At 37.6% G+C, this 27,172-nt stretch overlaps 1 protein-coding gene across 1 annotated transcript; it reads right to left on the reverse strand.

Annotated features, from left to right (window-relative positions):
* Nucleotides 1-9,949: 9,949 nt before the first annotated feature.
* On the reverse strand, nucleotides 9,950-25,183 carry si:ch211-243g18.2 (uncharacterized protein LOC559906 homolog). Its single transcript, XM_047372020.1, has 10 exons — nucleotides 25,102-25,183; nucleotides 23,415-23,684; nucleotides 23,187-23,312; nucleotides 21,474-21,556; nucleotides 19,607-19,763; nucleotides 16,982-17,146; nucleotides 16,760-16,885; nucleotides 14,956-15,173; nucleotides 12,828-12,856; nucleotides 9,950-10,542 (listed from the first exon to the last, which is right to left on the reverse strand). Exons 2-10 carry the CDS (start codon nucleotides 23,673-23,675, stop codon nucleotides 10,427-10,429), a joined length of 1,281 nt encoding a protein of 426 aa, XP_047227976.1. The 5' UTR covers nucleotides 23,676-23,684; nucleotides 25,102-25,183; the 3' UTR covers nucleotides 9,950-10,426.
* Between the last annotated feature and the right edge of the window lie 1,989 nt (nucleotides 25,184-27,172).

Below are 27,172 nucleotides of genomic sequence, written 5' to 3' on the forward strand. Positions count from 1 at the left end.
TAGGTCTCAATATTTATTTTTCTTTTTATACCCAGAAATGTAAAGAACCCGTCTGTGTTAGTCTGTACCGGTACCGGTATATAGCCTTAATGTCAGGGTTTGAGGTTGGACAGGACCAGAATGCAGGTAGATACTCGGGAGCCACGTGATAGGTTGCGATATGATTTATTTGAAGACTTGATAGTGCAGGTTTTCTCAGGCCAGAAGTTCAGATCCCACAGGCTACGGGAGCCGGGAAACACAGGGACAGGAGGGGAAACTAAACTAGAGACAACTTTAAGGGAAACAAACACTAAACTAAGTGGGAGGAGCAGGGATAAGAAAACCTAAAAATAAGCTAACATAAATAGTAAATCTAGAAGGAACTAAATCTAAGGACATGGAAAGAACTAAGTAAACGAACAGAAATACTAAACAACAGAATATAACTGACTGCCAGACAGGAACTGAAATCTGAGGGACTAACCAAGAGAACTATGCTATAATAACTAACCTGGGAGTAAATAACACTAAGCATGAGGGAAAAAGAACTAATATAACTAAGGAGCACAGAACCACTGGGAAACCAAATACAAGAACCTAGCCAGAGAATAAACACAAATGAACATAACTACTAAACAGAAAGCACATGAGAACGACCTAACTAGAAAAGTAAACAAACACAAAACCCAAAATGGCAGATCCTGAAACTTAATATTTTCAGAATTATGTAAATAACAAATAGCTGATTTTTTGCATAATCTAAATGACAGATTAAATGCAAAGTTCTAAAACAACTTTGGAGATGACTAAATAACAGTTCAACCCCTGGCAGAATGTAAATGTAAAATTATTTTAATTTTAATCTGCTAGGTTTGGTTGAAACCTCATTCAACCTCCTGGCTGATGTTGCACCTAACCTAGATTATTTACCTTGTACGTGGTGGGCCCTCTTTTTTACAAAAGGGGCCACCACGTAAGAGGGAAAAAAGTACTGTTTTGACTGTTTTTTTCCAGTCTGGGCCTGGAGCCAATCATCCTGGGAGTGGGGTGGAGGTGGGGGTGTGGTAATCTAGAGTTACTGCTACTCTGCATCAAAGAGAATAAACTAAGGTAGTTCAAACATTTGTTAAGGGTGCGATCTAGGTTTGCTCACTTTCTTTTGGCACATCCCAAATAGCTTATATGTCTGTTGGCCTGGTAACACATGGAGACCCCCCAGAGTGAGCTAGACAGTGTTGACAGAAAAGTATCTGGGTTTCCCTCTAGGAACAAAGGATGATCCTGGAGTGACTATCCCGTCTGGGAAAATAATTCCTTGGGTTATGGAAAGAGGGATGTCTGGGTTTCTTTCTTAGATCTGTTTCTGGATGAATGGATGGATGGATGGATGGATGGATGGATGGATGGATGGATGGATGGATGGATGGATGGATGGATATGGATGGATGGATGGATAAAATATAAAACGTAAGGCCACCTCCTGTGTTTTGTGTTAGTTTTTTATGTTTAATGTATAACAGCTTCTTTTAATACTCTCTCTCTTAAACATGTCTTACATGTCCAACATTGCTGTCTTCAAAAGAGTCTCCCTTGTTTTTGAGATCTAAATGAACTGATAAATCTTGGCCCAATCAGCTGGCTGTTCTGTGTTGTGCCATTCTTTGTTAGGACTGCTGTTTTGTTTCTCCAGTGTTGACATCTGAACATTCTTCACTGTCCTGGTCTGCATATATCACCCCACTAAACTGGTGTTTGGATGTTTTATGCCTAGGGTGAACCAGTCTCCGATAGTCTTGCTTGTTTAAACTGCACCCGTGTTTTGTGCATGGAAGAGTTCCTTTATGTGTATATATGTACATTTAAAAATATTTTCTTTATTATTGAGAGCAAAGTTTACCAGAGTCAAATTCCTTGTTTGTCTGTACAAACTTGGTAATAAAGCTGATTCTGATTCTGATTGTTTTTTTAGATAGTCCAGCAACACATGGAAAGAAAATATTCTTTTACCTGCTCTGCTTTTCTTTGTCATGGGACTGAGTTGACCGATTTCTTGAAATCCTGGCTGCCTTAACATAATCTTAGTTAGGGTATGAACAATTTTGAAGCACTTCCTGGATGTGTTTCTGTTCTTTGTCTTTGCCATCTGTTCATGTGGGGACCTGTTTGGCTTGATGATGTAGAGTTCTGATGATTACATCCCAGCCACCTGGAAAGGCTTATCACAAGATCTAGGAGTGTGTTTATGGGAATTTTCAACAAGTCTTCCAGAAGCACATTTGTCAGGTCAGACACTGATGTTGGACATGTTGTTTTATTGTGCAGGCCAGTCAGGTTCTTCCAAAACAAACTTGCCTTTTCTGTTCTTTAATGACCTTGGTTTGTGCACTGCAGTGTAGTCACGTTGGAACACAAAAGTGCCATCCCCAAACTGTTCCCTCATAGTTGCAGCATAAAATCATTCAAAATGTCTTGGCAAGCTGAAGCACTGAGAGGTAATTTTACTGGAACTAAAATGCTGACTTCAACTCTCAGCCCCGCATCATTACGCAAAACTTCACCAAACTACATAGCTGACACAGTGCAGTCAGGGAAAGTGCTGTTCACCTGGCAACTGCCAAACCCAGACTAGTCTGTTGAATTGACAGACAGAGAAGCATATTTTCTCGCTCCAGTAAACATGTCTCCACTTCACACCTACACTGGACTCTAGACAGCTATAGAATCCACTGTTGATGTGCCCTGTATGTTTTATGTATTTCCTTGCTGCCACACACCTGTCTGAAATGATTTGCTGGCATTTGATGGCATGCAGAGGAGGTAATCCAATCATTTGAATCAGGTGTGCCTGAGCAGAGACACATCAAAACATAAAAGACACTGCACCCTGAGGACCAGGGTTGAGAAACACTGCTCTACACCATTCTTTCATGGATGTTTGTAGAAGCATTCTGCAAGCCTAGGTGCTGGGTTTTATACGTTTGTGGTCATGGAAGTGAATGGAACATCTGAATTCAATGATTTTGGGGTGTGAGTAAATACTTATGGCAATATTGTGTATTTCAAATTTTGCAAACACTGATTCATTGGGAACATTCCAGTTAGGTTTATTATGCTGTTTGAATATGTATTTAAATAGATTAACATGGTACCTCTTATGTTTGTCGGTGGGATCTTCTGCTTTTTTAAATGTCGGTTCATAATAATCTATTGTTTTATGTACTTTATAACAATCACAGAACCACAAACACAAACAACAGCAACAGTTTAAGCTTGAAAGCATGATAATAAGCTGCTCTTTCGCCATGCAAGTTAGTTATCCCTTATTAGCTGCAGAAAATTAGGCCAAACCCAACACAGCATAATGAAGCCAACCCCAACAATACAGTAATATTATTAGTAGTGGGTAGTAATGGGCTTACTGGTATTCTGAGGTTTAGGCGTACTTAGTCAAAGTGTATTCACTTAGCATTCAGGCTATTGAGAGCACTTCAGGGATAAAGATCAAATTATGCTTTTTTCCATTCATTAAAATAAAGAAATAACCAAATCTGAATATGCTGAAATATGTGAAGTTTTGTAATAATATTATGAAGTATGTAATTAGCACATAATACACTGTAAGGGCTGACATAAGCTCAATCTTAGCTCTCCCTCCTGTCTTTTTGTAGTACCGCCATCTCCAACCAAACATCCTGGCAGGTCTCACTACCATCCTGCTAACCTTCCCTTGGATTCTTTCAGCTATCCTTCTGTTATAAATTACCCTGCAGCTCTATCCACTCTCCCCTGCTTGCACTCTTCTTCACCTCTATTATCCACTGCCTGTTGCTTTAGATTGCTGACCCCTTGTGTTAATTCAATTATTTCCTCAGCATCTAAAGACAAACAGTTTTGTTTTAGACATGTCCAGTATTTATTTATTTATTTTTCTGTCAAAAAATAAAACTGAAAGCAGATGTATTAGTGTGCCAAACATTCGCAGACTTTTATTATTCTTGTACTTGTCATATTTGTAGTTTTGAGGACCTTAATGCAGTGAGGCAGGCAGGCACAAAGAGTAAAAGCAGATGGAGTTCAATAAATAAAAGGACTTACAAAAACCAAGGAGGTAAACTGGAAGATGTCGAACCAAAAACAACCAAGTTTTAAAGCATAAGAAAAGACCATCACAGAGGACAGACCGTTGAGCACAGAAAATCTGGTAAAGAGGTAAGGAAGGTTAGGCATAGCTATAGGTAGTGCTCAGCCACGGGGTAATTTGACCTATACTCAATGTGAGCTCAGTGTGACTGACAGCAAACAGAACCTGATCTCTGTTCTTATCAGTTAGTAGGGGTCACCTACTGAACACACTGGTGTGCCTGCACATGCATAAAAGCAACAGAAAACTTGTTCAGGGTGCAAATGACAACTTTATTTTTTTATTATGGTGTATGCATATCTCCTATTCTAGTGCTGCCCTGGGAAACTGCCAACATGGCCCACATCAACGAACACTGCTGGTGATTAATTAGGAGAATGTAGTGTAGAGTTAGAACATGCTCATGGAAACCAGAGGGAATGTAAACAGAAATCAACATGTAGGAAACAGAAAATAATCAAACTGAACCAAAAAAGAATAAAAATCTAAACAAAAGAGAAGACCACAAAAAGAACTGATAATCTCAATACAAAGAGATCAGATTAGTACAGACAGAACACCCTTAACTACAACAATCCACATACAAAAAACCAAGTGAGAACCAGAAACCTATGGATCCTGACTACTGCATTTCACACAAATAACAAAGATATATTACAAGGACATATGCTTATTATTATTATTACTATTATTTTGTTCTTAAAAGTATATTTTTGTATATAATGTTTAAATGTTTAATATATTTTGCATTTTAAGTATCAGGTCATCCTCTATTTTAAAACTAAGTAATATCAATTGTGTATGTGGGACGCTGCATCCTGATAATGCCCAATTAAAGTATCATCAATTTAAACATAAAAATAGCGATTTTAGAGCTAAAACGTCTGCATAGTTAAATGTGTTTAGTAAAATAGCTTATAATAATATTTCTAAAAACTGTTTTATGATACTCAGTTGAATCCACCAGAGGGAAGTGCAGTCACCCCCAGCAGCTCTTTACCTCAATTTCTCAAAGTACCAGAAAGAAGATCATCTCTTTAATAATAAAGTTGTGCTTTATGCTGCATTAAAAAATAATCAGCCTTTATTTTTAAACTATAATGTTCAACAACACAGTACCTATTTTAATATTCAGTATTTTTGTAAGTATAATTTAAAAATAAGATAGTCTGCTAGTTTAGCCAGTGCATTATTCAAACTGTTGTTGCCACCAGATGGTAAATGTCAATGCACAATTTAGGACAAATAGAAGGGTTCTCAGACAGACTACCGAATGTCGCCAAACTAGTTTTGCTTGTTTAAGACCTTAAATCCTCAAGTACGTGCAAGGAAAAAAAGAAAAGAAAGAAAACCTGCAGAAAAAAAATGATGAAGGGATGAGATTCATAAAGAGAGTTGTAGTTGTCTGCCTGCATTCAAAACATCTCCTTATCCAAAGATCACTGTCTCATCTCTGCTGTCATCATGTCTCATTTTCTGTTTCTAACAAAAGAAGAGAGAATAAAGATATTATCATTACTTGACCAGTCTGAGTCTGCCTAATAAACTACCTGACTGCCATGGTACAAGTTTCCTAAATTTCAAGGCATGGATTATTTATTCTGAATTCAAAAAATAATGATTGTCAGTGCAATCATTTTCAACTAATTAATCATTACAAAACTACAATTTGTTTAAAACATAACTTTTCTAGATGAAATTAGTTACAGTTCAAATCAGATATTTGCCAAAACCTTTTTTCTGACTGATAATAAATCAGACTAAACATTTCCCATTTATCACAATTATTTCTATTTACCCAATTCTAAAATAACTTGAAAACATTTGCACAGTGTGAGCTTTGTGCACAGCTTTTGCTTTGGGTGCTCTTTGCTGGGTTCTGTCCTGTGCTATATGGCGTGTTGTGTAGTTGGGATGGAGGTCCTGTACGCGTCTGCTCTGGTCTGCAAGTGTGGGTGCTATGGATGGGCATCACTGGGTTCAGCGGTTACATCGGGCTTCTCTGACTTATACTGGGGTGGGGTCTGGTCCCGGTATTCTCGGGCGAGTCCAGTGCCTGTTTTTAGCCTTGGCCCTTTGGCCCATGGATGAGCCTATGCACCTTATTTGTTGGTTCGCGGCAAACAGGGTTGCCTATTGGGGTCAGGCGGGGAGCTGGCTCCCTGGGAGAAGATTTTGTCCCCCATTTCTTCCCTCCCCATCACCTGACATCTCCCTACGCCCTCTTCATCACACTACCACTCATGTAAGGCTTTGGGGTTTGTGTCATTGGAATGCTGCAAGGTTTTTCCATCACCGCTGTCCCTTCGCAGCTTGTGGCCCAATTTTATTGTACAACTTAGACACTCTCACTTATAACATTTAAGGGTGCGATGTTGATTTGGATGTGGCTTCGTTTTAGCAGAGGGGCTGGCCAGCCGGCCTGCTTGGTGCAACGGGGTGTCCGTGCAGGAGTGTGGGTGGCCGGCATGCTGGAGCACTTCCGGGGTCTGGGTGTGGGGTTGGTGGGTTATCCGGTCCTTGGCTGTGATGTGGTGGCCGTTCTGCAATGCTTCCTTCTGTGGCTCTCGCCCCTGGCAGCGTGCCGGCCTGCGGTTGGCGGTTGGGTGGGTGGGGCTGGGAAGCACGCACTGGGATGGCTGCCGGGATGTGCTTGGCCTGGAGCAGTTGGCCTGTGATTGTAACTGTGTGTACCTGTTTTTGTGTCAGGTTAGGTTTTGGGCTGCTCCCTCTCCTGGATCAGTTTAGGCACCCCATCAAAAGCGGGGGCTATTTCCTCCCTGCGACACTATCTGCCAGTGGCTGGTGTCTCTGCCTGCTGGTTTACTTGTGGTTCTCGGTGTCCGGGGCTGGGTGCTTTGGTGTGTGCCGGCTCACTCCTGGTGAGCTGCTTGCCGGGGCCTGGGCCCCTGAGCTCTGTCATGCCTCTGCTTGAGGAGTGATGTGTCCCAGGGTCTCGGGTCTCTGGGTCCATGGCTGGGTCTGCTATGGTGTAGATGGCTGCTGGCGGGGCCTGTGGGCATGTCGCTGCAACTCCCTGGGGCTTCTGCACTCTGGCTGCTGGGTGGTTTCCCTGGGACTCTCCCCTGCTCTTCTCTGGGGGGGTCCCAGCGATGGTTCTCCTGGGGCTTCTGCACTCTGGCTGCTGGGTGGTTTCCCTGGGACTCTCCCCTGCTCTTCTCTGGGGGGGGTCCCAGCGATGGTTCTCCTGGGGTTCCTGTGCTCTGGGGAGCCTTTGGATGTCTGTTGCTCGGATTTCCTCCATGTCTGTCTCAAGTCCAGGGTGGCAGGTCTGTGGCTCAACACACTTGCTATTGCATATTTTTATGGAGAAACCTTCTTTACACAACGCGCTCACACTCAGACCCACTGGTGTTTAGAATCAGATGTTAACAGATACACAGATGTTCTATATTGAGCCACAGTTTCCACTAAATACATGTTGCATTCATAAGTAACGTGCACTTTTTGGTAACAATGCTGTTATTATATATGTTTCTGCAGGTGTAGAAGCCAGCAGGGTGTTATCTTGTAATCTCTTCATCCTTCTTTCTCTCCTCCATTCTTTTCTCCTTCTCTCCCTTTTATCTTTTTGCCCCACCGCTCTCTTTCGTGCATCTTGTTTTTTCCTCTTCGTTTCCGTCTCCGTGTCCGTAACAATTGAAATAATCCCAAAGCAGCTTCTAATAAAGTTTATTTTACAAATATCAAGCAGAGCATTAAAGCGTTGGCTGTAATGCTCCACTTGTAAAAGTAAATCTGTTAGACTTCCTCTTGGCACTCTGACAACAATTCTGAGCGCTACTCGACAGACAGGACATGGTTAAAAAAAATTTAAAACAACTAGAAATAGGGTTTTTATTTATTTATTATTTTTTAAGGTGAGGTAAGTTTATTTATATAGCGCTTTTCAGTAACGAGACACTCAAAGCGCTGTATATACAATTACAATACAATCACAAAGAAAATAAACACAGATACAGACACAGAAAAACTACAATCCTTCTGAGAAATCTAAAACTCTCTGGCCAACATTACAATGATATAGATAACATTAATAATCCTTTGGGTTTTACTGGTAAGAGCTGGTTCTAAACCAATCTTTCTAAAGAGGTAATTATATTATTAAGTCCTCTATGTAGGGGAAAGCATCTAGTGCCGAGAGAGAATGATCCTTGGGTTCGCTGGTATAATGCAGTTGTAGTCCCATAATTGAAATTTAACTAAGCAATCACTGAGTTCTAACTAAGGAAGCTGAGTCACTGGTGTAAAAACAACTTTTGTTCAAATTTTTAAGAGACTAGTATTATTTTCCTTTTACTGGTAAATCTAAAAATCTATGAAAAGGAGCTAAAAATCTACAGATAACATTAGTAATCCTTTGGGTTTTACTGGTAAGAGCTGGTTCCAAACCAATCTTTCTAAAGAGGTAATTATATCATTAAGTCCTCTATATTTTCCTTTCACTGGTAAATCTAAATACCTATGAAAAGGAGCTAAAAAATCTATGAAAAGGCGAAGAAATGAAGAAATGAAATCCACATTTAGGTAAAAAATAAGGAGCATGGGAAAGCAACACACATAAGCAAAGATTTTGCTGGGGCATGGTGGACCCGTGAGGGTGCCAATATTTAAGTATGATCATGTGTGCAAAGAATTAGACTGTCAACACTGACGAAGGTGCCATTGTCCTTCAAAAAGAGATGGAAGTTTTATCAAAAGGCCATACAGTTCAGTTCACAGATGAGGGGGGTTGCTGGGGCAGAGCGTCGTGTTTACAGAACATCCAGGAGAAATGTTTTGATAAGAAGTCTGTGAAGGCCATCTCGGGGCGCCTGAATTAGACAAACAATAAATGTTTTGGTTCAGGCTGGCTGTGATTTTCCACCTGCCTTCAAAGTCTTACTGGTATTTCTCAATTTCAAATCCAAATAGCCAAATTTCTGGTACTTCTGTAGATCTTGAGCTTACAACTTTCTCCAAGACAATTTTATTCAGTCAGACATTTACCTATAGATTATGATGCCTTTAAATAATTTGGGAAATTACAGATGATGATGATGTAAAGCTTTGTACACTTCTGGTTGATTCATGATATTTGAGTTTATTGAAACACCTTTTTCTTTCTTTTAAGATGCCTCAAGGTGCCATGTTCTTCGGTTCAAACAGCCATACATGAGTATACACAACATGAGAATGTCCAGCAAACATATCATCCACAGAAGAAGACAGATTCTATGTCCCAGAGATGAATGATTTCTGGTGCAAAATGTATCAACCTGAGCCACAGAGAGTGGCAAGAAAGTGTCATTACCCACTGTGAATCAAGTCCTGTAATGCCACTCAGTGGCATCATAAAAAGCCAGATTACAGTTATAGTATTAAATTTAATATATTGTTTTAAGGGGAAAAGGATATCTGCAAGTAAGCAAACTTTTTAAAGATCTAAGAGAAGCATTTTAAGGGGGGATCACTGCACAGTGTGCAGACTAAGAGTCCTGCACCCAAACTGAACATATATGTTTTAAATGGAAAAGTTTCTTCATGAAATACCCAGTTTTTTTATTAAAGGTTAGTCATTTATTAAGTGAAGTTTAACCAGTGACCCCCTCTATAGACAGAATTCAGATACTGACATGTAGTAATCTTTTCGCCACATTAAGATCAATTTATGTAAAATTGTAATGGTGCGTGCAAAAGCTTCAGTCATGTGTTAAGCCAATAATCATTTAGTTTCCCTAAATAATTTTTATAAGTTTGCAAGTATTTTTTCAGTCTAATTGCATATTTTGCAAACTATTACAGCCATCAGACATAGACTTGCAATGGAATATAAGAATGCCTTTATTTAGAGTACAGTCAAAAAAACACCAAAGATATATAAACATTATTTCAGTAAAGGAGGTAAATCCATGCATCAAATTAAAGTCAACTTAGCCACACTAGGAAATAAATACCTAAATCTAAGTAAAACATAACATATTTGTAAGTCAAGTCCTCTCACACAGATTTAGCTGAAAGTTAAAACACATATTTAGATGTAGTTCTGTATTGTTATTCAGATATTAAAAAATTAAAGTGTCACCAATTAGCCAATGTTTGGTAACATTTCTCTAAAAGAAAAGAACATATATAGTCAAGACATGCTCCACAAAAGATTCATTCGAAATACTTTTTTTCTTGTAAAGCTGAACCTCAGTCCACTAATAAATGTTGGCTAACATGGTGTTACTGTTGTCTTCTATTATTTTTTGTTTCTTTTGCAAACAATGCATTTTTTAAATAACTTTCTTTTTCCTTCTTCTATTTCTTTGTCTCCTCAATCTGCTCCACCTCACTGGACTCATCCACCACTTTCCCATTGATCATCGTTTGAGTCACCACCTTCACAATCTTTCTGGTGCGGACGTCTGGCTCTTCTGCACAGAAAGGAGACAAGACTTAATCAAATGAGTTTTAAAAAAAATTAACGCTTAGTGAAATCATTTTTTTAACAAATGTATAAATCAATCACACTAAGCATGAATGTGTGCGACATGGATCATGTTTTTTTTATTTTTTTTATTTACAGATTCAATTGACAAACAACCAAAAAGATAAACACATTTAGCTTAGAGGAACAGAACTCCGAGGCTGAAGGAAATCAGGCAGAGTGGATGATGGTGTGAGCTTACAGTATGTCAGCTTCTGAGTTCTATTTCTAATGGGCCAATTGACATGAAATTCACACCAGTTGTTGGGAACAACCCGAGTTATTTACACAAAGAAATTAAAAGAATTGTCCATAAGCAGAGTTATTTGTAACAATGTGAAAAGACACAAGAAATAAGTATTGACCACATGAAGACAACATCTGCAAGGGAAGCCAAGTAACTAGTGGGAGTCTACAATTATTTAGAAACAATCCTAGTTTCTGAATGCAAATTAATATCAGTTGGTTTTGTTCTAATTGATGGTTTGTAAAAAGGGTTCGTATTACCAAGGCATTGCACAGGAAGCACGTCATGATGTGCAAAAGTGAAGAGTTCTCTCAAGACAATTGCAACCTTATTGCAAAACATACTGATGGCCTGGTGGGTGACAGACATGTCATTAAACTCATGAACCTGACATAATTTCACCAAAAATCAATCACAATTAGGTGTTCCTTCCAAGATTTCTGACCAAGAAGCCAAAACAATGATCCCAAGAGCTGCCCAGGAGTCAAGGACCTGTCAGAGGGCAGAGTACACACACTAGTACTTTTATTATAAAACAATAAGAAATGCACTCAACTACAATGGCCTCTATGCAAACCCCTTGCACCGCTGAAGAAAAAGCATGTTAAAGCTTGTTTAAAGCCAATTAAATGCTTTTGAGACCAACATTGAGCTATCTGGATGATGTTGCACCAACCATTTTTTGAGAAATGCCCAATCACTCCAAAATCACCATGAAATGAATGTTTGGAGGTGGGAACATCATGATATGTGGCTGTTAGGGTACTGGCAAACACCATATAATTGAAGAAGGGATCAGTTAGGAAATGCACTGGGATATTTATATAAGTAACATAACATCAGGGTCAATCATCCAATGTGAATTGAAAAATTATGGGAAGAACAGAGGATCAGAATTCTTAGAGGAGCTCCTCAGAACCTTCTAGATTTGAAGACAGTTTGTGTAAAAGAATAGATCAAAATCCCACCTAAGCAATGCATGAGACAATTTGCCGGATAAAGAAGATGCACTGAAGCTGTCAAAAGGTGCTTTTCTAAAGAGTATTAATTTAAATGTATTCCCTATGTCATTCAACTTCTGGTGAAAATTTGTCAATATTATCATTAGACCTTTATTTATTGGATAGATTCAGTGATATAACTTTAATGAGAAAAATATTGATGAATCTTATAATGAAAGAACAAGAAGCAATTTGATGTAACTGGAACAGTATGCTAAACTTTGGTTAATGAATCAAACTACTTAATATTACCTGTGTTCAGTGTTCTTCCCTTCTAAACCCCTGTCTTTTAAAAGCAGCTTGACGTTTCAACTGTCCCTAAAGACAACTCTGTTTACTCTGTTTTTGTCTTTTGCTTCCCAGTCAAATAATTTCCAAAGCAGTCTCCTGTTTGCTAACCCACCAGCATGAGTCAGTCAAATTAAAACACAGTTCCAAAACTGGGATAAATACTGTCCCATCCTCAGTTGTTGCTTCAGGAGCTGAGATCTTCACTGTGTTTTCTTTGTTTGCCATTCATAGAGTTGTAATTATTCCTGGGCCTCTTGGGTGTGTTATCATACTTGTCCCGCCTCAGGTAATATTTCCATCCATCTTTCCATATCGTATATCCACCTAATCCAGTTAGGGATTGCGGGGCTGTAATTATCTGTAAATATGCTTCAGATAGCAACTTTTGATTTACCTAGGCTTTACTTTTCTCACATGTCATTGTTCCTAGGTCTTCCAAGGCAGTTTCCTTTTTTGCTATTATTATTATTTTGCTAATCCACTTCATCCAACGTCTTCACTCTAACTCTGCTTTTGAGCTCTTGATATCAAATCCCTTTTCTTTCTGTTGCCATTTAAGCCTGACAGTTTATTGCGTCCGAGCTGATCCGATCTGAGCACAATTTAATACTTCCCTTAGAATCTATCGGATCCACTTTACATACAAATAAATCTAACAAACATGCAAAAGAAAGTTAAAAACTAAGGACTTACTTTTTGGTGGAGCAAGAACCTCTTTGGCTCTGAGGGGAGAAATAAAACCGGTTAGGATCACATAAAAGAGTTAATTCGTGGTGTTTTGAACTATAGTGCTATGAAAACGTTTGCTATTTTAGCGCACCTACAAATTTCAAATCATCAATCAAAATTAAATAATATTAATTATTATCATGAAAAGATAACCTGCATTAATACAAAAAGTGGTTTTCCGATGACAATTTTATTTATTAAGCCAAAGAAGCTATCTAAACCAACCTGGCTCTATCAAAAAGTAATTGCCATAACAGATTGTGCCACCTTTGTCAGCAACAGTGGCCATCAGTTATTTGTATTAACTTGCAATGAATCTTTTACATCGCTGTGGAGGAAATTAGGCACACTCTTTTTGTCCAGCCCCATCTGAAGGCTTCCAAGCATGAACAGCTTGTTTATAGTCATGCCACAGCTACTTAATCAGATTAAAATTCAGTCTTTCAGTAGACCAATCCAAAACCTTCATTTTGAGCCATTAAGAGAAGGACATGCATGTGTGCTTTGGATTATCCTTCTGCTGTATAACCCAGATATGCCTGGCTAAGTTTAAAACCTAAAGCATAAGTGAAATTACATTTTGTTTCATTGTGTGTTTTATGTATTTTTCCACACTGTAATATAAACTGATAATAAATTAGTTGTTTGAAGGCAATTATAGAAATAAACAACAGTTATAGCAAAATTAGCCTCTTTAAGGGAAACTTATAATATATTACTTATTATCTCAAGACATATAATGAAATATATCTAATGTATGCCCCCATTCGGCTAAAGTATGTACGCTTCTTTGCAAAACCTTTATGCTAACTCACTTTTCCTTATTGGTTATTTAAGTTTGAAGAACAAACTGACAACTATTTTAACTTGAAACAGATAAAGCTCACTTGTTTAAAGTTAACAAGCATAGATTTACTCTATGGCTGAAAATCACAAATTTACATAATTCATCTCATTTTGCTTTTTAGGTTTTCAGGTTGCTTGAAGTCTAAAGTTTAGAACATGAATCTGCAGCAGATTTTTCTCAAAACCCAAAAAAGGAAGCTACAACAAATGTTTTCTCTTGAGAGCTAACTTCATTTGGAATTACTGTTTGTAATTTGATAAAAATGTAATGTGAAAAACAATGGACACATTTAATATGGAAAATCAGCATTCTTTTCATTCCACCTTGCTGGCATATTGCAGGTGTTCAGTTTTTGTACCCAACATTTTTTAAGAATGAAAAGGAACCATCTCCTACAGGATATTTTGCATCAACCGTGTGTCAGTTCACACGCACAGATACAAAATGGTAATATATATGAAATACAAAACAGGGATACAAACTGGACAAGGGCAGTTTGACCTAGAGCTGGAATATACTGTTTGAAATATCAAAATAATATAGATTGGTTCCATTTGAGCAATACATTTTAATGCCGTTATTTTAGCTGAAGGATGTGATAACAGATGAGGACATATAGATATATTGCGAATCATTGCTATTTTACATTTAAATTACACCGCATAGTATTCTGTTTTCCTTGATCTGTTGTGATAATAGCTGCTTTTCCCAAGGTTGTTAATGTAAAGTTGATTTAAAGATGCACTGTCTGAGCAGGTGCGGTCGGTGTTTACATGAATGAGTGTTTGCTCTTCTTCAGAATATCCATTTAGTCAGGAGTGGTGTCGTGTTTTTACATAAGACAGCAAACATGGGAATTTATCTCCAAAAGAACTGCTGCAGCTTGATAATGGAGTCTGTACACATGAAAGGAATTTATTGACCCGTGTACCATTAAAGAACCAGCAGCCTAGTACCAGACAAAACAAAACAAGACAATTACCCAACCCAAGTCATAATCCATGAGAAAATAATGTGTGCAAGCATGCAAGTCAACTGCAAGGTGGGTCACAGCTGAGCCGGAAAGAGATGACAAAAGGCATTGAAGGAAAGAGTTTTACAGTTTTTACTTATTAGGTATTCTAGGTCATGACTGAAATCATTCAAGATGTCTAATGTCTGTTACTGTCTGAATTTGTAGCTTAACTAATACACAAAAACATTCTAAGCAATGAGGTGAAAACCTTTGTTAGCATCAAAACTCACGATTCCTCTCCCTCCAGCAGACGCCTGTAGGTAGCAATCTCCATTTCCAGGTTCTGCTTGATGCGCAGAAGTTGCTCGTAGTCGGTCTTGGTACGCTGCATGTCCAGCCTGAGCTGGGAGAGGTTGTCCTCCATCTGGCTCAGGGTGACCTGCAGCCGCTCCATCTCAGCAGAATACGTCTGACCCGTCTCACCCAGGTTACCCTCCAGAGCTGCAATCTGTGGGGCGAAAAATTTAAATATATCCCAGATGTCAGTTTAAACGGCCTTATAGGATCGATTTTGTCAAAGCAAGCTCTTATTTTTGCCAGCGGCAGCTTTCTCATATACAACTAAGCAATTAATAGCTTTATGAAGGTTTATAAAGTTATTGTGTAAACTTTAAAATCCAGAAAGAAACATGGAAAGGTCAATCCACAGTCACCCTTGTCTCTCCATGTGAGTCAGCCCTCGTGTTTCCCCGACTCCCATTTGATGAGTCAAATTAAGATAAATGGATCCAAGACACCACTGTCCTAGCAGGTTTGCCCATTTATTCCAGTTATCATGATGTCACCATCACTGCCTCACTTTCACATTTAAGGATCAACTGACAGTCTGGGAAATAAATTTCAGTGCTATGAAAGTAGTCAGATAATTTTCTGACAATAAGGCGAGGCATTGTGTCCCCATACGCAGTTGTGTCATTGGAATATAGTGGCTGATAATAAATTTGACTCCTGATTTTGATGCTTCCATTAATACGTTTTCCATTTATTTGGAACTTTATACTTTGAAGTGATTTAAAAGAAATTTTGAATCCATATGAAAAAAGAGAGATTTCCGCGTGCTTCTTTAAGTCTAATACAGATAGCTCTGTCAAAGAACTGTTCACTCTACAGGTTGATTGTGTTGGATTTTGAGGTTGATTTAATCTAAAATTTGATGTAGCTTAACATCACTACAATAGAAATATCAGAAGTTGCGAGATTAAAAGACTCCGTACATAAAAACCTGTAATGCTGTTATAATTGTACCGTGTTTTGCAGTTTGATGATTTAAAGCGATTCAAAAAAGCTATGGATCTCTAGTTTCCTCAAGTTGCATCAGAAGGTGTATTGCTGTGGTAGTCTAACCACAAGAATGTCTCAGAGTAGCTTCTCTGACAACAATCAGCAGATTCCTTAGAACTGATAACACTTTGGTACCCAAAGTAAACACACCCACCTCTAAAACAATTAGCCATCTTAGCGCTGGAAGTAACCCCCGTACTATTTAGCAACTGAATCCCACGTGCTGTTGCGTGTCTTATCAACGTGGTAGAACATGTTCACTGTCAGCATGGGATTACAAGGAAAGAAAAAACACATAGCAAAAAAAATAAACGAGTTCCCAGACTGTAGAGTGCTGCAACTTGGAAATGTATGAGAGATACAACAAAAAAGAAACTTGTCTGGTTAAGACTGAAGGTTAATTCCTTTAAGGATTTTCTTTGTAGTTGCCATCTCTCCTGAAACCAGCCTCTCTTTCATACTGTTAAATAAGCCAGTGTGCTTTTGTTCAAGGTTAATACGTATAACTGTCATTTTAGAATCTAGGTTGTGGTGTTTGCATTGCTTTATTTACTTAAGTTGATGTTTGTACAGTTCCAGAAGAGGAGATTTGACTCCCTTTATCATTTTTATCTTACTTGATCTTTTTTTTCTTATTTATCTGTATCTACTCAAGACTTCTGCATCCTGAAGGGTAAATGCTAACCAAGTGTCCCATGCAATGTTAAGTTGTCCATTTTATCTAACTTCTGCATTCCAGCAGCAGTAGCTCACCTGTTTGTGCAGACTGTCCAGCTCCACCTCCAGCGTCTGCAGGAAGCGCTGCCTCTCAGTCAGCTCTCCCTGGGCTCCCCTCAAGGCCTCATTGCTCTCCTTCACCTCATTTTGCACCGTCTCCAGCTGCACAAGGGAAGTATTTCAACAGTGTGACTTTTGCCTTTCTATAAGCTCTATATAGTGGACATGAATTAAAAAATGCTTTGAATTTGCCCAGACCTTCTTGCGATACCACTGCTCCGCCTGCTCCTTGTTTTTCTTAACGATCCCCTCATACTGGGAGCGCAGTTCAGACAGAATGGTACCCAGCTCCGGCCCACTGGCAGAGTCCACCTCAACGTTCACCTCGTCCCTGGCGATGCGAGACCTCACCTGCTCAAGTTCCTTCAGGAGAATTAATAATAACACACGTCATGTTTGCTTTGTCATACTTTGAGCATGTGTTCATTCTGTATAAGATCAAATGTTTGCACCATGTTTAACATCTGTGCAAACTTGTATTATAAAACTGAGAGCAGTTGCGAGAAACTAAAACTTGTTGCAGAGTGGATTTTCATTATTTAGACGTTCCTCATTAATACCTGATTAGACTAAGCTCATTTTACCACTGGGTTTTATTCTTACCCTCTTTTATTTCTGCTGAGGTGTAGATCCCCTACACTGTCACATACATACACACTTAATAAAAACAACCGTGCCTCGCAAAGGTATTCCTACCCATTAACCTTTTTCACATACCTAAATGTATTTTATTTGGATTTTATGTGACAGACCAACAATAAGCAGAGCATTATTGTAAAGCACCAGTTAAATGATACATTTATAAAAATAACTCAAATCTAAAAAGAGTGGTGGATGTTTGCATTTTGCTCCCATGGAAAAAGAAGGGGTATGAATATTTTTAAGACACTGTAGGTTAAAAGGTTTTACAACTGAAGAAATTGCCTTATAAATAGATAAACAACCTCTGATGAGTAACACACCATTAAATACAATACTGTGTCATTATTTTTTTTAAAGTGGTCAAATTGCAATAACAGTGACTGATGACCAAGTACACCAATGCTGCTTTAGTAAGATTAATAAGGTAAGAAGTAGCTGATGACGGTACAATTAAAATAAAATAAACTCGCATAGCTAGTTTTGAAAGTTTGCAAGGACAAAAGTCAGTCACCTTTACAAACCACCAGGCATTGAAGCTCAGGTTTGTAAAGTGGAAATTTGCAATAGTTCTGAAACACGTTTTATGGTCAGATGGCACTAAAGGACAGATGTTTTGGCCAAAACGCACAACTCCATTATTAGAGAAACCTAAAGGCAGCACAAACATCTCTCTGTGTCAAGCATTTACTTGACTTGTTTAATAGAGTCAAATGTTTAAAAGAGTCAAACGCCAGACTACAATTTCCCCATGCAACAAGAAGAACTGAACTGAATTGAATTATACTGTGTTGAATTAAATTAAACTGAATCTGTAATAGACTGGAGTGAATTGATTGGATTGGTTTGGCTTAGCCTGAATTGAATTTAATCAAATTAATTGAAGAATGAAGGCATTTTTCACACTACACACCCTGATCTAGATCATATTTAATTAATTTAGACACACCGTATGTATGTTTTATCTGAGGTTGGATTTATCTAATATAAAGATCTGATGCTTTTTTTTATTGGTATCCGGATACTTAAAATGTTACGTCTAGCAAAGGGTAAAGTCATGTAAATATTCAGATGTTCGACTCCTTTAAAAATAAACTTTTATTTTTAAGTATAATGCCAAATTACTGGATTCTCATAGATTTCATAATATATTTATTATTATTCTGATAAATGGAAGTTTTGGGCTGCTATTTTCTTGTAGCCACCTTCTGACATACAAAGATAAACACAAATCTGACTTGGATGGAAAGTTTCCCCATCTTACCCATTTTACATATTCGCTGAAAGAAATGAGCCTATTTGTCATAGTATGTATTCCAACCCCAAGAAATTATCATCAAATAAAACATTTTTTACACTCTGATTTTTAAAAGTGAAGTAAGTAAAGTGAAGTATAAATTGCACAAAAACAAAAACTGCTTTGATTCTATTTATTTTATAGGAATTGTTAGTGATGTCAATAATTGTGGCTCTGGAGATTTTAATAAAAATCATTTATTCGCTTTTATTCCCATCTGAATAAATCAAAGGGGTATTTTTCAAAAATGTTCTGTCTGATATTATTCTGTGCAGTAAAAGATTAATTTCCTTTAAGAAATTTTACCAACGGTGCCAATAACTGTAGAGCTTTGTGCATTGGTGTTTCACATTGATCAAAACCTAAATGCAATGGACCAAAGAATTAGGGTCCTGGTTACTTTGCATGATCTATTGCAGTCTCGGATAGTCATTTTTATTTGAAACTCAATAATTAAGGCCAAAAACCTTATTAAAAATAATTTTAATTTAAACTTAGAGAGAACTAGGGGGTTGGGTTTTAGATCAGTGCATTATTTAGTGAGAGTACGGTAAGTTTATCTTCTCTAGAGGGCACTTTGAATCAGTTGATTGCATCCAAAGTGCATTTTTGTGGCAACCAGATCTGCTTGCCTTTTGTTGATGGTAACCAGAGTTCCACCTCAGTGTGGCTCCACAAAAACTACTTAGACCACTAAATTGGGTCAGGCTTGTATTAAACAATGTGTTATCTGTGAGTTCAGGTGCTACAATGAAAGACATCATGGGGAAAACAGGACCGCACAAATGTGGGGTAAATGCTGCCAAACAGAGGAAAAAACTGCAGTTCATGTGAATCTGGAGGCAGGCAAGAAGAGAAGGGACAAAGTTGTGCAAAAGGAAGCCTACCTCCTCATGGTTTTTCTTGAGAAAATAAAGCTCCTCTTTAAGGCTGTCCAAGTCTCCTCTCAGAGAAGCAATGATCTGCTCATGGTCGGTCTTAGCCTTCTTCAGGGCAACACAGTCTCTTTCCACAGACTGACACATCACCAACTCAGTTTCCCATCTTGCAAAGTTCAGGAAACAGAAAAATGCATAAAAATGTAGAAAATCTTTCAGAATAACAAAAAAGAAACCTTTATTGTCTGACCGTAAAAGTAATGGCTGCAGCAGCTTATAGGAGAAATGCTTCTTATAACAAGCAGAGACTGTCTATTATTCCAGAAATAATAAGAACTAATATTTATAACTAGTATATATATATATATATATATATATATATATAGAGAGAGAGAGAGAGAGAGAGAGAGAGAGAGAGAGAGAGAGCACTTGCATGTGGGCACATATGTTTTGGTTTTATTGTTTTCTGTGTTATTTATGCAACAGATCATAACCTGAATTACCAGAACGCTCTTTACACAGTGAGATCAAGGTCTTAAAACAGAAAAAATAACAAAGTTCATGAAATTCCATTTTTCATAGTAGTGCCTTTCTGATAACAGCGCAGGTTCCTCACGAGAACATCAGGTCTCTCAAGGTGACCTCGTTATATATTATTATAACAGATCTTCGCTTATTGTGTGTTGAAGGATTGTGAGTCTCCCTTTTCCTTCACGCATGGCATGACTTAAGTAATCATTGCAAACATTTACCTTGGTGTTAGTTTTCTGCAAGGACTCATCTGAGGGAGACATACACTGTGAAAAACTATTTGCCCCTTAAGGATTTGTTTGTCACATTATTATGAGACACAAATTTCAGATGATGCACCAAAAAGTTAATCTATGATAACCTAAGTAAACACAAGAGCTGTTTTCAAATGATGGTCTTTTTAACTAAGACAAAAAAGCTATGTGGTCTTATCAGAATATTATTCCACCCATGTTAAGTCAGGAATTAACTGTTAACCACATTTTGTGGTTAGTTTCACTAGCCACATCCAGGTCTGATCACTGTCAGATCTGTGGAATTTAGAAATCACTTAAACAGGACCTGTCTAACAGCATGATGTAGGATAAAGATCTCAAAATCAACACATCATGCCCCAATCTAAAGAAATGCACTTACAGATGAGGTGTGTCAGTCTGTAAAGGCTTGCAGAGCTGCTTCTGGGGCTTTGGGACTCCGATAAATCACACTGAGCAGCCAAGTCAAAGTCTTTATTCTAATTGAGATGTTTTGTTTTGACGATAAATAGGTAATTCAAGCACACAATGTGGGAAATCAACTGTGCAGAGAAGATTGTGGAAAATATTCCACACAGTGGTGTAAATGACTCATTGCCAGTTTTTGCAAACAATGATAGTTAAAGGCAGTTCAGCAGAAATCAACTTTTGAAAAATGCGTTCTGTATTTGCTCAGGTTATCTTTGTGTAAAATTAAGATTTGATTGAGGATCTGTAATATTTAGGTGTGTCAAAAAAAACACAAAATAAGGAAGCGGGACTTTTTCATGGCCCCATATAGTCATAAGTTGGACCATTTTGATCTTGTCAATTTGTTTATTTTGGACCAATCACAAAAATGTACTTTGCAGTTTTTATCAGGTTATTAAGATGTCATGGTGATATTTATCAGACTGAGTAATTGTCCTTTATTCTTTCATTAAGGAAGGGGAATCTAAGACATTCAAATATGATCAGACTAATGCTCTTTGGAAAAAGAAAGGAACAAAAGCATAATAAATCTTAGCACTCAAGAGGCACTTAAAAGGTTTTATCATTTGAAAAACAAACATTTTACTCATCGTGAATCTTAATCATCTTTAATCACTCACTTGATTCTGAAGTCATCGGCAGCCAGTTTAGCATTATCGATCTCCAACATGAGACGAGCGTTTTCCAAGGTCTTCTTCCTAACCTGATTAATATTAACAGTGGTTAAACACAACTCATTAATTCCGAGTGAGAAGGTCGAATCCCTACATTCTTCTGTGTGTTTTATGATCTAATAAAGATGAATGTACAGTAGTGTAGCTCAGTAACTCTCAACATCAGATTTATTTACATTCGGTTGCATAAAGTAAGATAAATCATGTTCAAGGATTAAATGGTGGAATATTAAACAAAATGAATGTCAGCACAGAGCAAACATTTATAATATAATAAGTTTTAAAATATATACAAAATACTAAGGAAATATCAACATGAAGAAAAGCTGTTAAATCACAGAGTAAAAATACAGAAATATTGTTATATTGTTTTGTTTTTTCTTTTGCTGTTGTGCAGTAAGAAAACTAAATATTGCATAAGTAGAGCAAATAGTTAAATAATTGTACAGTAGTTGTAAAATTCATGTGAAGGAGTTGGATGATAAATTTATACTTCCAGCAACTCCTTTTTAAACCTGTGAGAGGGAAATGCAATATGTGAAAATGTAAAATGTTCATATGATGGATGTTTAACCATGTTTGAAATAAATTTAATATATAAACACATTTAAGTAAACATAACTTATGTTCTTTTTTTCCTCAAACAGCAGGTACAGTGGCATTTAAGATTAATGGCACCCCTAGTAAAGATGAGAGAAAGATCTAAAAAAAAATAAACTAATTTTCCTTTCAAGTTGCACGATGTCACAATGAAAACTTTGCTGCACTTTTCTAACGAGTGTTGAAGATTTTTTTCCCCTCCATTTCCATCCTTGTCACTGCGTGTTGTAGTAAGCTAAACATCCTGCTCCAGTCATGTTTGTCACTGTTCCAGTCGTTTTAAACTTTTAAAATTGTTGCTCTGACTGTCGTTATGGGCATGTTAAGAAGAGTAGCTATTTTATTTCAACCATGAAGATCTCATGAAGATCAACAGTTTTCTTGTCTTTCCAAATTCTGTTGAGAGTCTAAACAAGCATCAAATTTATTTGCTAAGAAAGGGATATGGTTTACTAGTTAAAGGTTCCTCTGCACTCTAAAATCAAACACGTGAAATATAAAATTGGAATTGCTCTATGTGAAATACTTCAACCTTTAATTTAGAGGAGGTCTTAGTGATGCAACAAATCGTGGTACCAGTCATTTGGTTTATCTATTATTGCAGTGATATATTCTCACAATGAAAATAAATGAGAAATCCAACCTTTACTTTAAGGACCTTCATACAGTGTGGGAAAAAACAACTTAAATTAGGAGATAGCTGTTTGTTGTTGTTTTGAGAACTGCAGCAATGTTTTCAATGCAATATTTTGCTACTGCAATAAAAAAAGAGGTTTTTTTTTAAGGCCTTTCACACATATTTACAAGAACTGCCTACAACTGCGAAGCAGGATGTAATTCTGTTCTCTTAAGAGGAGCGAAATGATCAGTATATTTTTGTTTTGGTTCACATTGACTCAGATGTTTAAATACGACTGCTACCATTATTTATTTATTTTGTTTATATAAAATGATACAATGAAAGACATTATTTTGAGTATTGCAGAATGATATCTGTAAAGTTAAACCCTATAAATAGGGTTGTCTGTTCAAGGTGGCTGCAGATCCCTTCATGCCCACCTCTTGCTCAACAGCATGCGCCTGGGCCATCATTGAATCAAGATCATGACCTTTGGGAATGCGCTCGATCATTAGCTGCTTGATCTTCAACTCTAGGTCGGCATTGGAGCGCTCCAGTGAGCGCACCTTAAAGAAACAAAGACAAAGATAGTGTTTCAGGTTACATCGATCTGGATCCTTTACCATTTCCTGTGATCTAACAATGCTGTTCTCTATTACACCTCCTACCTTATCCAGATAGTTGGCCAGGCGGCTGTTGAGACTCTGCATGGCCTCCTTGTCGTTGGTGCTGTTGCCATGCAGTCCATTCAGCTGGAGGCTCATTGGTCCGTTGAGATCCTGGCTGATGGAGGCTGAACGGGTCAGCGGGCTGGATGCAGCAAAAGAGACAGACGCTCTGGACCGAGTCCGGCCAGTGTCCATCAGTGAACGACTGGAAAACGAGGGGCGGTTCATAGAGAAGCTTCTCACAGAGATGCTAGAGGCCATGATGATCAGCTTTGAGAGAAGAGAACATGAGGTTAAACTCTGGTTACACCGAGAAGATTAACTTTATGTATTTGCACATCCACTCAGTGGTTAGCAGTTGCCCCCTGTGTTGTGCAGCGTAAGCACTGCAAGAAAAGGTGGCTGTAATGGCTCTAAAGTTGGTGTCCAATTAGCATCTTCTGATTCTGTTCCAATAAAGGGTTATTTCACAGTTTTGGAGTCAGGCAAAGGATTCGTGTCTGTCTCTGATGGTTCTAACAGGTTCACATTTAAAAAGTAATCATTGCAAAAACACACAAGTAGAAATGTCAACCTGAATGATCTTTTTTAAGACATTTAAGTAATTCAAAGCTGTCCTTACAATGGATCTAGTTTCAGTAAAAGCCCTTGAGCAAATGGGCTTCACTGCTGCATTTGGCTGGCCTTTTTTAATGGAAATACAAGTAGGGTCTAATAGTCAATTCCACTGATCGCCCACTGAAGATGATGAAAGAAGCTTTTCAGTGAGTGGATTTACAGGCGGCCAGTGGCCGTTCAGACTAACCATCTGCATCGAAGAGACGGACGACTTTATGGTCATAGCCACTTGAATGTGTAATTCTCAGCTGAGTGCAAATTCAGCTTAAACTCCAGCCATTGTGAAATCAAAATGTAAATGAGCCAAAGAAGAGCCTCTCAGGATGAGCTGAGGACATTTACAGCCTTTTACTGTGATAATGAGATTTATGTTGAATTTAAAAAAAAAAAGAAGACAAAATTTAACTAGGCTTAATGATTTGTGGCCGAATGCTTGAATCTAAGGTTTTATCAGGTGCTCACATGTTCTCCTGCCCATCTAGCATGACGGTTGTTTGAATGTAAAACAGTGTAAGGCAGCATATTTTTGTCTCTGTGTGCGTGTGTTTGTGTGTGTTGTGCAGGGCTTCAGTGGCTGATTAGCGGTCAAGTGAACCTCTCTGTGTCTCTGTCACTTGATCCTCGCAACACCGTTCCCACAACACCACAAAGGACCCACAGCAGGAGACAGGCAGCCGTTGTTCAGATGAAAGATAGAACTTGGGAAAATGACCTAGAAAATATTCAGAGTGACTTCCACCTGCACAAGGAGACACTTTGTTCTGCAGGAAATGGACTGTCATTCCAGTTTTTCATATCAGCTCGCTACCAGCTGACAAGTAGCTGCGATGATAGCTTTGAATGAAACCGAACTGGAAAAAAACATAATTAATTTGCGCAAAGAAAGCTTTTTTCTAAAATTTAACTTAAACTATTATATTGAATTCCATCTAAAATATGTGTTTTCAAATGTAAATAATTTATTTACTTAGTACAAATCTTAAAAACATACTTTAATATAATTATATTCTAAATCTTATTTGCCAAAATACAATAGTCATAGTAGTATTTCCAAAAATGTTTTTCTTACCAGGCTTTAGTTCAAATGGAGTTAAGATGAGATCCAGAAGAATGTGGGAGGCTCTGTGTTGCTGATACCTACCACAGATGAGCCTATATGCAGGTGTGCAGGAAGTGGGAGGAGTTATTCTTTACAGGAGGTGTGTTTACTGTACTACACCTGAATGATGATGATTGATGACTTTATGCTTTTTGAATACAGAGATATTTAGTGCTAGAGTAGCTCTGCTGCCCTGCACAATGAAAGATCTACTTTTCTAATTCTCTGTACATCCTGGTTTCTATTTAACTTTCTGGTGCCTTTATTTAGAAATCTGAAAGTTTTTGTTTTCAGAATAAAAATACACATTTGGGTCAATTTCTTTGATCAAAATTAGTATTTAATACTTTGAAACTGTAATTTAAATTCAAGTTCCAAACTGCACATTTAACCTAAAACATCTGTCACTTTTAAAAACCTGTTATGCTTTCTGAATAAGTTGCAACCTTGGGTACTCTTCACTGAATAAAAGTGAAATGAGCATGCAACTGAAAGTGCAGGACCCAAAAACATCACAGAGATGCATTTTACAAAACCTGCTTCTCTCTGAAATACCAGGACATGCGATTTAATTAACTGAACCCAGTGAGCTATAGTTTCTTTTGTCATACAGATGAAAAACCAGATGTGTGCTTTGAAACTGGAAGCTGTAATCATACTGTAAATAAGTTAACTTAAATATTGATATTAAAATAAATGATATTGTTAGAGATCTACCCATTTCTGTTCATGTGCAGATGCATGTCAACATTTTCTTATGCCTTTTAAAATCTGTAATACAATAAAACCATGGATGCCTGCTGAAAATATTTTAAGTGTTGATCAAATGGGCTGACCAAGCTGGATTTTCTGTTTTCTTTTTTCATACATATAAACTAAAAATGTTCCATAAAAAGATGTTCATGGGAAATGTTTCCTGTCTAATTAGTGTGTTAATCTTTTTTTTAAAAAGCAGTACCAAAATCACGAGAATATACAGTATAGTAGCAAGGACACACAGTATATTTTGTTCAGTCCATTTTGATGTGTTACTCTTTAGCTCCCAATTTTTGTCAGAGGCACATAGAGCAGCAGTTGGCAACCTTTCAAATTCAAGGAGGCATTTTTACCTTCTCTGTTTCTGAACTGAATTTGTTCAGAGCTGCAAAAAATAGTTTATCAACATTTATAACCCTGTTTACCTACCATTAACAATGTCTTAGTTAAAGAACCACAATTTTATTACTATTTTTTAGGTATCACAACAAAGAAAGATATTAAATGTTTCCAAAATAACAGGGAGAACATCTTATTAAAGGGTACCTTCTATGTTTATGCAAAATAAAAGGAAAAGTGAATGTAGTTTGCTGCCTAGTGAAAAATATATTTTTGCAAGGCACCATTATTAGGATGTGGAAATTAATTGCAGATATTACATGAAACGACAGAAAAACAGCAAAAACTTGTTTTACATTTATATTTAAAAACACTGCTCACCATTTTTATGCAAAGTTTTTAAGATCCATTGTGGATGGCTTGAAGACTCACCTGCAGCTCTGGAAGTGCAGGTCACAAATCCTTGGTGCAGATGGTCAGATGCTCAGGGTGCAGCTCGACATGATTGGCTTAGATTTTAGTTGAGTTCACAAGAAATGTATTACCTTTAAGTTGTTTATTATGTTGTTTTGAACCTGTTTGCCTATTTAACCTAAAAACGATTAGAAGTAGTCAAAGTATTGCTACATGGTCTTTGAAGAAATGTTCAGTTTAATTCAAGAATACTGTATTAGTCAAACAAAATGAAATTATATGTCAGAGAAGCCCTCATTACTCAAGTTTCTTTAAAAAGAGTAATTTTGCAAGATTGTAGCTGTGGGCAGATAGGATCTCCTGTAGCAGTCAGTGTTGCAGCAAATCTGAAGAAGCCTCTGACTGAAGACACATTTTTGTCCTATTACTGTCTTGTAAAAAAAGATTCTCAGAAGTTGATCCTCATCTCTAGGGGCTCCAGAGTACTCATGAAAACAGAGACATGCTTCTTCATCAGCCTGTTCAGTATTTT

Source organism: Girardinichthys multiradiatus, chromosome 8 (genome assembly GCF_021462225.1).
Source record: "Girardinichthys multiradiatus isolate DD_20200921_A chromosome 8, DD_fGirMul_XY1, whole genome shotgun sequence".
Taxonomy (NCBI): domain Eukaryota; kingdom Metazoa; phylum Chordata; class Actinopteri; order Cyprinodontiformes; family Goodeidae; genus Girardinichthys; species Girardinichthys multiradiatus.